The 11,879-nt window shown below is 34.1% G+C and overlaps 1 protein-coding gene across 1 annotated transcript; it reads left to right on the forward strand.

The window, feature by feature from the left end:
* Positions 1 to 1,931: 1,931 nt before the first annotated feature.
* Positions 1,932 to 4,127, forward strand: LOC118279543 (androgen-dependent TFPI-regulating protein-like). Its single transcript, XM_050702415.1, has 4 exons — positions 1,932 to 2,114; positions 2,603 to 2,746; positions 3,105 to 3,325; positions 3,851 to 4,127. The coding sequence occupies exons 1-4, from the start codon at positions 1,971 to 1,973 to the stop codon at positions 4,035 to 4,037; spliced, it is 696 nt and encodes a 231-aa protein (XP_050558372.1). The 5' UTR covers positions 1,932 to 1,970; the 3' UTR covers positions 4,038 to 4,127.
* The last annotated feature ends 7,752 nt before the right edge of the window (positions 4,128 to 11,879 follow it).

The raw sequence follows: 11,879 nt of genomic DNA on the forward strand, positions 1-11,879 counted from the left end.
ACGCTTGTGTTTCGTTGTGTGAGTGAGGTTACCGGAAGCCCAATTACCACCCTTCCCAATCTTCCCAATCCCCGATTCCCCAACAACCCTTAAATTCCTAACTCCCATAAGGCCGGCAACGCACTTGTAATGTGGTATCATTCTGGTCGAGCCAACTCGAAGCATGGCTCTCAAAGTTTCTGTGTTAAGCCAAGGTCAATAAAAATTTTAATCTGAGTACAGCAAGCAGAGTCACAGGTAAAAGGCTAGTCAAATACTAGTTCATTAATAATAAAAAATACTATATGTGGCATTGTAATTCAACAATATTTGTTGAGTAAACTTCTCATTCGATTTAATGTAAACATAGGAGACTAACGTAGACAAGTAGCCCTTAAAAATACATATTTATTAAATAAATTAAAATTCATAATATTGCTTTAACTATTACGATTTTCGATAGACGTCTTGTCGGTGATTAACGTTTTTGATTTTGATTAAATTAATGTAAATAAATTGGATTGTTTAAAAATTTTAACATATTTTTTTCGTAAATAGTTTTTTTTTTAACAGAGTAAGCGGGATTTATGTGGTTATTAAACTTTAAATTGGTATACAGTTCTATAAATTGAAGTTGAAAAAAATATACATTTTCACAATGGTGTCTGCAGAATTATTAAACAGGTGAGAATATTTTTGACATAGCATAACATACGAACATATTATTAAAACAATAATAGAATGGCAGAATTTGTTCTATTTCTATTGTATAAAATAGCACGAGTTTTCCTAACCAATTGACAATCAATTTATAGTTATCATTATATTCATCTAAATGAATTGTCGTGCAGTTAGTTCGTTAAGCCTCCTTGGTCGAATAGTCGTAACTGCGACTACCAGACAAGGGGTCTCGGGTTCGTTCTCGGGTCAGGCAAACAAGGTATACATTGTATAGCAGCATTACGTGCCTTAACGTGCACCTTTGTCTACCTTCGGGGATAAAAGGCGTGACCTCGCATATACAATAAAATTCATCTAACCTATGGTCTTATCTATTCTAACGTAATAATTAAAAAATATTCACAGAAGTCGATGTTGAATATTCATATATTCAATTAATTTAATTTATGAATTAAATCTCGAAGTAGTTACTCGTAATAAACAATAAAATTTATGTAATGTAACGTCACCAACAGCCCGTGACAATCCACTGCTGGACTATTAATAAGCCTCCTTTATGTAAGATGTAATCATGGCATACCCTGCCATGATTACCTCACTTGGTACGCGGGTAGGAGATTGCAGTTTGTCCCTTTTAAGTTCAAAGTATTTTTAATGAATATAGGCAAAACACTGCCACGCACAAAGATTTAAGCCACTAGGCGCTACGCAATACGCACTACGGGCTACGAATTATGGACTACGCGTTACAAACTATGCGCTACGTACTATGCCCTACGTTCTACGCACTACGATACGCTGCTACGGGCTACTCACTACGACCTACGCGATATGAACTAAGTTCTTCGTACTACACTACGAACTACGCACTACGCGCTACGAACTACAACTTTTTACTTTGCAAAAACTTAAGTTTAAAATTAGGGCTAACAGATTTATGGGCAGGTATTATGTTATTAGAAATAGGATTCTACATGAGATCTGATTACTTTTTGACAGGGTGAGCTAAATGATCTCGCCTTGACAACATTTTGCTTGGCTTTTTATGGTATAAACCAGTAAACGAGCAGACGGATCATCCTTAGAAGTCCTTGTTGGGGAATCGGGTATCGGGAAGATTGGTAAGGGGGATAATTGGGCCTCCGGTAACCTCACTCACACAACGAAACAGCGCAAGCGTTGTTTTACGTCGGTTTTCTGTGAGGCCGTGGTATCACTCCGGTCGAGCCGGCCCATTCCTGCCGAAGCATGGCTCTTCCACATTTAAAGACTTTATTCTTTTTTTTTGTTACAGATACATATACCAGCGGATGCTTGGATATACCGTCGGTCTGGTACTCCATGTCACCAACATATACAATATGATAGCCTTTTACAAAGGTGATGTACTAAATGACCCTGAGGTGAAGCGGTTCCATGACAATCAGTTCAGGTTCTTGACTATATGGAATGTTGTAAGTAGACCAGTAGACTAGTAGACCGAGTAGACTAGTATACCGAGTAGACCATGAAAAGACCGGTTGAAAAAGTTACTTAATTGATTTATTTCTTCCATTTCACCTCATGTACTAACTTTTTTTTTAATAATTTTGACGTCTAAAAATGCTCTTATGTAGCCTTTTTACAAAAATAAATTCATTGTTTCATTGTTGTTTCCATAAAAGTATGTTAGTAGTAACAAGAAAACTTAAAAACTAGTGTTAGTAATTAGGAACAAATACAAGTGACAAGTAATATTAACTGGTGTGGATCTTCACCCAGTGGCGCACCTATTTGAGAACACTTGGGAGACTATTCTAGACAGTGCGTAGCCAGTGACAGACAGTGCTGTGAAGGGTAGAAGTCATCTGTGCGCGCCTCTGCTAACATAGTATCGAATAGTCTCATCTGATTTGACACGAAAACGTAGACCACCATTTTTCTTATGAGTATTCATTTTCAGTATATGCAAGTAATATACATGGCTCTCGGTCTATCCTGCGATGTCCTGACACTCACGAACCAGGGAAAGGACAGCTCATTGCTGAAGAGTTTGAAGACCATCAGGGATCCATTGTTTACCAACATTGTAATGCCATTCTCAATTGTAAGTATTGTAACTATCTGTTTGTTTGTTTGATCCGGCTTATCTTGGAAATGGCTGGACCGATTTTGACGGGAATTTTATTGACAGGAAGCTGGTATACTAGGGAGTAATTTAGGCTATTTTTATTAAAAAAAGCAAATACCCAAATTCTGTCAAAAGTTTGTATGCATCACGTATGCTTAAATCGTTAAAATTACGCAACGGATTTTGATGCGGTTTTTTTAATTGATAGACTGATTTAAGAGGAACGTTTATATGCATAATACATGCATAATATATCACCATTGCACCCATGCGAAGCTGGAGCTGGTCGCTAGTATATTATATTATTTAACTAACCACCCAAATTCTTCCACAGACTGTCAGCTTAACATTTTGGACGATATATACCTACGATGGGGCATTGATCCTGCCACCCAGCGTCGACAAGACTATCACTACAACCTCCAATCATATAATGCATACATATATAGCTCCGTTAGTGCTTTGGGAAATACTATTTAGGCCTAGAAAGAGACCTGAAACACATCTAGGTAACCTGCTAATGATTAACTTGTATGCTGCTTTCTATCTTGTCGTGTGAGTATGAGTTTTATTTTGTTGGTGGTAAGGTTTATTTTTGAGTGGTTTTGTGTGGTCGGCTTTAGACGAATCAGGTTCGATTCCTGAGTTAATTGAAGTTTTGTAATTTTTTTAGGTTTATTAATTTGAATAATAATTCATTTAATTTCTGAACTACGATATTGAAGAGATGCCATTGGGTGCTTATGAAAATTAAAGAAAGAAATGTTAGTTTACTGGTCACTAATTATTAAGCAGAGCCTAGACTGCTGAACAAAAAATTTTTGGTTTGTTTTCCAATACAAACAAAGTATTTTATTATTATTTTACCCTGAAAGTTTCAACGCTATACTTAGTATGCTAATAGGCTCACCGAAAACTAAGAATGAATTTTACCTGTGGTATTTAGAGTATTAACCAATAAGTCAAAGTAAAAGTTAATTCAATAAGACAAAACATTTATTTCAATTAATCCTTAATTAGGCACTTTTGAAATGTCAAAGATATTAATTTTAATATTAATAATTATTATTTATTTTACAGAATCATAGTCGGCTACCTCGAACAAGGTCTCTGGGTGTACCCAATAATGGACCAATTACATGGAACCATATATTTCTATGGAGTTGTGGGCGTTCCTCTCATCACAACAAATGTAGCATATATCTTACAATGGTATCTTACTGACCTTATATGGAAAGGCGATGGTAATAGGAAGAAAGTCCTGTAAATACCCTTATAATAACTATCGTGAGACACTAGTATTTAAACTCGAAACGGGATATTTACCAACTGGTATAAAAATAGTGAGTGATCATGAGTTCATCCGTGATCGTGCTTGCAACAGTACCGAAATATCGGAAACTCATAAAAATGGAAAAAAATGGTAAATATCCCGTTTCGAGTTCTAATACTAGTGTTAGTGACCATGTCAGTTTAAAAACTTATACCTATGGTGAGACATACAGAATTAACAAAAAAAAAACCACTGTTTACTTAACGGAGAAAACCTCAACTATTTTGCTAAGATATTTAAGGACCAATTTTGACGTTTGCCATCTATGTCAAACATATTAGTTTCGAGTTACAGAAGGACTCTTCATCATGACAGTATGTGCAGTTGGCTGCGCGACGTCGCCGCCTCTTAATTTTGTCGCTTCGTCTTAGTCTTATCCATTAATATAACTACGTAAGTAAACCGTGATTTTTCAGTTAAACTGTAAATACTCACTTAATAAATATAATTAAATGTATAAGAATATAAAATATTTAGTAAATGTATGTTTGTATGCACATTACTCTTGAACGGCTGCACTGAAAAGGGTAGATGACAAATTTATATTCTAATGTCCGTCTTGTAGATTATTTTAAAACATTAGACACGTATTTTTTATTTTCTTACGGAAACAAATACTTTCGAAGATATTTTGATTTTAAATATCGCGTGATTCCACTCCTAAACTATGATTTGTTTTACCTAAATATTGTTCTTCTATAACAAAATAAAAAAAATACGCGTCTAATATTTTTTCATTACCCAACTGACTATTCTTTTTGTGTTGGATATTCAATTTATCGAGGAAGTTTATAGACTATAAAACATCACGCTACAATCAAAAGGAACCGAGCAGCGAGATGAAACTACGCGGGAGTAAATAATTATCTAATTTAATATGGAAAATGTGTAACTACATGTTTATTCAGCAGATTGTAAAAAAATATTATCAATGGTTGTAACCGGGCAGTAAGTTTAGCGTGAAATTATTAATATTTAGTAGTTAGCGAACTGTGATGGTTAAACTACTTATTAAAATTTATTGTTAATATAATTATGAATATGTGTGTTTTTTTTTCAATTGGTTTCAATATGTTAGTGGTGTTTAATGTCCAGTACTTAACTTTTAAAGCTAGTTAGTTAAGAATATTTGATATGAGTTTGTAAATTTATTTTTCTTTGACTTTCTTCTACAGATCTGATTATTGGAAATAAAATATAGGTGTCCACTTTTCACTGTTCATTTGACGAACTAGTTTATTTATTTAAAATTAAAATGCAAGTTGAATGTCGTGGTGGCCCGGTGGCTTAAGACACCCGCTTTATATGAATTATTTTTTTATTTAATTTTAATTTTTTTTATTTAATTTTTTTTAAACGTTGCCCCACACTAAGATTTTCTCCTGTGTCGTGGGTGCTTTTTATGAAATGTTAGTAGTTACAGTTATTACTACGCACAGTGTTTTAAAATCCCTTGGAGGAAGACATTTTTAGCTAATAATGCATATCGATGTAGTTAGCCCTAATAACACATATTGCAAAAGGAACCCCATGTCAATTATTTTTAGTATTCGAGAAAAAAAAATACTAAAGTTGCTAATTCGGAGTGTGGTTTAAATAGAACTTTTCTTTATTTTTCTTTTATCTTTAAAATAAAGAGCAAAATTTAATATCCGGATTTTATCACATATATTTATGTGTTATTCAAGCTTTACAACACATATGAATTGTAACTAGGTACAAAGATATTTGCAAAAAATCCAATTTTAGTTTCTATTTTTTATTTTTGTATTGACATAGTTTCCGCACGAAATCTTCATGGTAAATGATAGTTAGCCTTTTGTACTATGTACTTAAATAAAATCAGCCACATAATCCGTGGTATTACAAAATTATGTACAATTGAAAAAAAATCTAAGCGCCTTTATAATTACAAATAGCAAAGTCAACAATCAGCACTTTGCTTTTTAAATGATACAATAATTTTATCTAAAGAAGTCGACATTTTAGAAGATGATGATTAAAATAAATTCTTATTTAATCTACCATATAGCAAAAGTCATGTCATGATAGTTTGCAATTAAAAATCGTGTGGTGACTAGTACTAGGACCTACGTAATTGAAAGAAATACACAATAAAACATGCATATATTAAACAGATCTATATGGTAGATTAAATAAGAATTTATTTTAAGCATCATCTTCTAAAATATCGACTTCTCTAGATAAAATTATTGTATCATTTAAAAAGCAAAGTGCTGATTGTTGACTTTGCTATTTGTAATTATAAAGGCGCTTAGATTTTTTTTCAATTGTACATAATTTTGTAATACCACGGATTATGTGCCTGATTTTATTTAAGTACATAGTACAAAAGGCTAACTATCATTTACCATGAAGATTTCGTGCGGAAACTATGTCAATACAAAAATAAAAAATAGAAACTATAATTGGATTTTTTGCAAATATCTTTGTACCTAGTTACAATTCATACGTGTTGTAAAGCTTAAATAACACATAAATATATGTAATAAAATCCGGATATCAAATTTTGCTCTTTATTTTAAAGATAAAAGAAAAATAAAAGAAAAACCTATTTAAACCACACTCCGAATTAGCAACGGTGGCTTAAGACACTCGCTTTTTATGAAATGATAGTAGTTGCAGTTATTACTTATTACGTTTCAGCAATTTTTAAGACGATGAGTACAAAATGCGTCATATTTATTGTATCTATGTAATTTACATTGTATCTATCTACACTAATATTATAAAGAGGAAAACTTTGTTTGTTTGGTTGTAATGAATAGGCTCAAAAACTACTGGACCGATTTTATTGTATCTATGTCTTTCACCATTCGAAAGCTACATTAGACGAGTAACATAGGCTATATTTCATTTTGGAAAAATAGGGTTCCGTAAGATATTTGGATTTTTCGGACACAAACTGAAAAAAATCAACCTAAGAAGTTACTTATTTTGCGTATGCTGCCTAAACTACAAAAGATAGAACCATGAAATGTTATAATTAATAAAATTGTAGATCTTATAATAGCGAATAAAAAGGGTAGAAGGCGTTTTAATTTTGACTATCAACCACGCGGACGAAGTCGCGGGCAAAAGCTAGTTTTAGATAATAACATAAATAATTAGTATTAGGAATGATAGGAGCAAACCTTGAACCGTTGGTATCTATTTGTCTAATCACGCCATTTAAGCCCCGCCCCGGTTCGGTATATTACGCTTATTTTAAATAGTCAGGATCATGAAGGAAGTACAAAGAGGAGATGCCATGGTGTGATTGTGCTCAGTGATACAAAAAACTGCCCTACGCAATGAGGTTATGCTCGGTACTGCTCAGAAAGTAGCACATCAAAACGTGGACATGGTGTGAATCTGTTAGACTGGGAAATATAGAGGAGTGTGGTGTGTAACAGTCTAGTGATCGCAAAAGTGTCTACCGGATACAGGAATCTTGGGTTCGATTACCGGGCCGGAAAAAGTATTACTGGGCATTTTTCGACTTTTGGACAACTTTTTGAGGAGGGAAATCATCCAATGACTTCTACAGCCTTGGGCAAGGCGAGATGGAGTGTCAGATTTTTACTGATTAAAAACCACCCCGTATCCTACATCCTGACTTATAACTCGATTAGTGTACGTTGTATAGCAGCATTACGTGTCGCAATATGCACCTCCAATGCCTTCGAGGATAAAAGGCATGACATGGCAATAAAAAAAATATTATAAACCGTTCCAAAGACGTTTTTGAAGGTCGTCGTTTTAAGGTCATCTAATAGATATCAGTCAAGGTAACTTTATCATAATTAGTATTATAGAGTAATTAATCGTTTAAGTACATATTTAATGATAACACATTTACGTACTTAGATATAGAAAAAAGAACTCAATCACGGAAATTAATATCGATATTTTATTTTGATAATTGCAGACAACGGCTCATCATACTATCCTTTGCTGTGTTAATTGATTTTCTACTTTATATATAACTGGTTTAAGTTGAGAATGGTATTGAGGTAACTTAGTGATGTTGGTAATTACTTGTACGATGAGAAGTTGCTATGGAAACAATAGGGATGATGACGGGGTATAAAAATTAAAAATCTATAATTAAAAAATATTAGACACAGATAAAATTGACAAAGTTTCATACAAACTTTCATCCCCTATTTTATCCCCTTGGGGATAGAATTGATCAAAACCCTTTCTTAGCGGATGCCTACGTCAGAACATCCATCTGCATGCCAAATTGCCAAGTGGTTTGGGCTATGCGTTGATAGATCACTATGCCATAGTCACCTTTGAGTTATATATATTGAGATATTGAGCTTGAGCTCCTATTGTGAACCCTTTATGCACTTGTTAACTCTTGATTGAGTCACAAAGATGTTTGTTAAGAGGTCAGTGCTCTTAGAATATACAACATACATGAACTTTAGGAGAAATTCGCAAACAATGCATTTATCCAATTTAAAGAAAACGTTGCCCCACACTAGGATTTTCTCCTGTGCCGTGGGTGCGTTTACAAACATACAAGTTCACATACACATGACACCCAGAAACAACAATTTGTGGATCACACAAAGAGTTGTTTCGTGCGGAAATCGAACCCGCTACATATTACACGTCGTTCGGCTGAAGATAAATCTGAAAAAAGTAAGAAACAAACTTAATTTCGTCTTTATGATTAATAATAATATTATTATATATCGTTCGTATCGTCACGCCTTTTATCGCCGAAGGGGTAGGCAGAGGTGCACATTACGGCACGTGATGCCAATGTACAACGTACACCCACCATTTGTATTATAAGTGCCATGTAGTAGGGGGTGAGCCTAATGCCATTTACTGGGCACAATTCCAGACTCAGTGCAACTCCGACAAGGAACTTTTGTAACAACCGAAAAAAGTCCAGTAATATTTTTTCCGACCTGGGAGTCGAACCCGAGACCCCTAGCACTCGACCAACGAGGCAGTCGTCGTAATAATGATATATTTGGCATAATTAGTTCATTGTTATGTACATTTTTATGCATATGTAATTACTATACATCTATATATTAATACGTGATGCAAAAACTTTGGACCGCTTTTTACGAAAATTGCGCGGACGTAGGAGCATAAAATTTGGTACACTTATAGTTTATGTGTAGGAGAAGTGCGGAACGCTAATATTTTTCAAAAATAATGCTTATAAAGTACATTAAATCAATAAATAAAACATTACACACACATGCATAGTATCTGATCGTATTTGACAAAACGTCAAAATCAATAGACATTGCGATGATATTCTGACGTCTCATATGAATAGAGTTTTATAAAAGAGTTTGTTTGAGTTTGAGTTAAATAAAAATTATCCTTGAAGGTATGTTAAGTGGTATTGTAAATTAAATCGTATATGGTCGAATTTCGACCACTAGGCGACCACCAGTCCATATAATTGCGTATATGTTACAGCCAAAGTAATAAATCTTGTTATTATATATACTGTCTAGCAATTATATATAACGTCTACTCAATTTAGATAAAGTGAAAAATGACATAAAATTAATCACATTAACTAGCAATTTTATATACTATCTTCGAAGACTTGGATAATGTAATAAAACGAGCAGCATGCAAACAAATATACAGCATGCAGCAGGCAGGGTTTCTGTCATGGCTCCGGCGCTGCGGGCCTCCGGCGGCCCCACGCGTGCTAATCGTCGCAGACGGCTTTCGCTCACCACCGCGGCTGAGGCTGGCCGGCGAAGCCGGCCAACAAGCCGAAGCTGCAGCCTCCTGCTCCTCAGCCCGCGGGCCGCCTCGCTCCTACGCGCCTACGCGATTTTAAATTACACTCTAGGGGTAGGACAAACAAGACTACGTGGAGTCGGTTTTGTAGCAATTCGGTTCTTTCACTAACTTTTGTTGCACAGCATATTAAATTTTTAACCAACATTATTATTTAATTGTTACAGAAACTATAGCAAATTAGTTCGATCGAAATTATGTATAGGGCACTACAAGTTCTCTGCCACCATTTCCGGCATAAGTTATTAGGCCTACTAACGATATGCGAATCAAATTTATGTCAAAACAAATTAGTATTTGATCTTAAAGATTAATTTTTATTCTTACAAGTTATTCTTACAAGTAAAAGTCTTGTGACATTTTGAGTTACACATGTATTATTACTTTGACTAACTTGGACTCCCTATTATGAATAATATCCAGATAAAGTGATTAATTTATTACATTGTCTAGTGAATTTGGCATTAATATGCGATTATTCATAATGACCAGTCATTATGAATAATTGCTATTTAATCACTCTGACTGTAACATATATATTCTTATGTAAAAATAAATTGCAGCAAAAATGCATTCAGAATTTATTTTTAAACGTTATTAATTAACCTATGTATTCCGCAAGGACAGACGATGCAGTCTACACGAATCAAGTGTTATTTATGTATTTTTTAAAAGCTAAATAAATCTTAATAATGAGCTAAAAGTCAAGTGTACCTATATATATATATGTATTTCCTGTTTTTTTGTTATTAATATATGATCAAAAATAAATAACGGATACTTTAATAAAGGGTAGAATTGAAGGTGACCACTACTTTATAGTTATTTAATGGTTATTGGTTCTATATAAGTAATAGTGGGCGAGTCTATTGCCATATACATATATTTAACTAGCTGACCCGGCAAACTTCGTACCGCCTCAAACATTTTTTTCTCACCTTACCTGGACTTCCACAAATAAACCAAATCGGTCGAGCCGTTCTCGAGTTTTGGCGAGACTAACGAACAGAAATATTTTTTTATATATAGAGATTTTTTTTAATACAATCGGAAACTTTAGTCTCGCTTTAGTCTGATAGAGGTGCACATTTAGGGAACAGAGAGTAAAGTTCCCTAAGAAAAGGAGGATCCTCCGACCAAGCGAGGTGATCAAGCCTGGCGGGCTTTCTGCCCAACTATCGTTCGTTGAGATTCTTATCCATGTTTATTCGCATGTAAACTTCACATGAGTGACGTAGGATTTTACGAAGTCATCCGTTGATTTGCTCGTTGATAGTCTATGTGCCACTTCTGTCATGTGCTGCCACACACAATTATTAAATACTAGCTTCCGTAGGTAGCTTTGTCCGCGTTTTCGTTACATAAAAAGTCCTATTACCCAAGTCAACTCATACCTTGTCTGTAAACGAATTTGCATCAAAATCCGTTCAGTAGTTTCAGCGTAATTGACGTGTTTAGATAAAACAATTATTATACATAGTTACCTACCCATTGTTTATTGTTTATAATATTATCTTAAAAGGAGAATCTGAGTAATTTATGAATGGTCATGGACATTCTTTGTAAAGAATTATATTACTTGTATGTAGCTATGAGGTAAAGTCGCCAAAGATGGTTACCATGTTTTTAAAAAGTATTTATATTTATGTTAATACGCCGAAATCAATTCTGCATAACTTTTCAGATGTTTATATTTTCATTAAATAAACACATTACATCTTTCTATATGGTTTTTCTTTCCTTGAATTTGAATTAAGGTCGGCCTTATTAGGCGTATTTACCTTATTGTAATTACGTACATTTCTAATATAACAAACAAACCTTTATAGAAGACTAGCAAACCCGGCGAACTCCGTTTAGCCACCAATACTTGTCCCTGTTTTCCTGCTTTTCTTTTTTTTTTTACTTTGCCCCACACTAGAATTGTCTCCTGTGTCGTGGGTGCGTTTACAAACATACAAGTTCACATAAACATAACAT

Source organism: Spodoptera frugiperda, chromosome 22 (assembly GCF_023101765.2).
Source record: "Spodoptera frugiperda isolate SF20-4 chromosome 22, AGI-APGP_CSIRO_Sfru_2.0, whole genome shotgun sequence".
Taxonomy (NCBI): domain Eukaryota; kingdom Metazoa; phylum Arthropoda; class Insecta; order Lepidoptera; family Noctuidae; genus Spodoptera; species Spodoptera frugiperda.

Coding starts and splice junctions, on each gene's coding strand:
- LOC118279543 (XM_050702415.1), top strand. CDS start 1,971: ATGCTTGGATATACCGTCGGTCTGGTACTCCATGTCACCAACATATAC. Junction 2,115..2,602: donor TCTTGACTATATGGAATGTT/GTAAGTAGACCA, acceptor ATTCATTTTCAG/TATATGCAAGTAATATACAT. Junction 2,747..3,104: donor TTGTAATGCCATTCTCAATT/GTAAGTATTGTA, acceptor ATTCTTCCACAG/ACTGTCAGCTTAACATTTTG.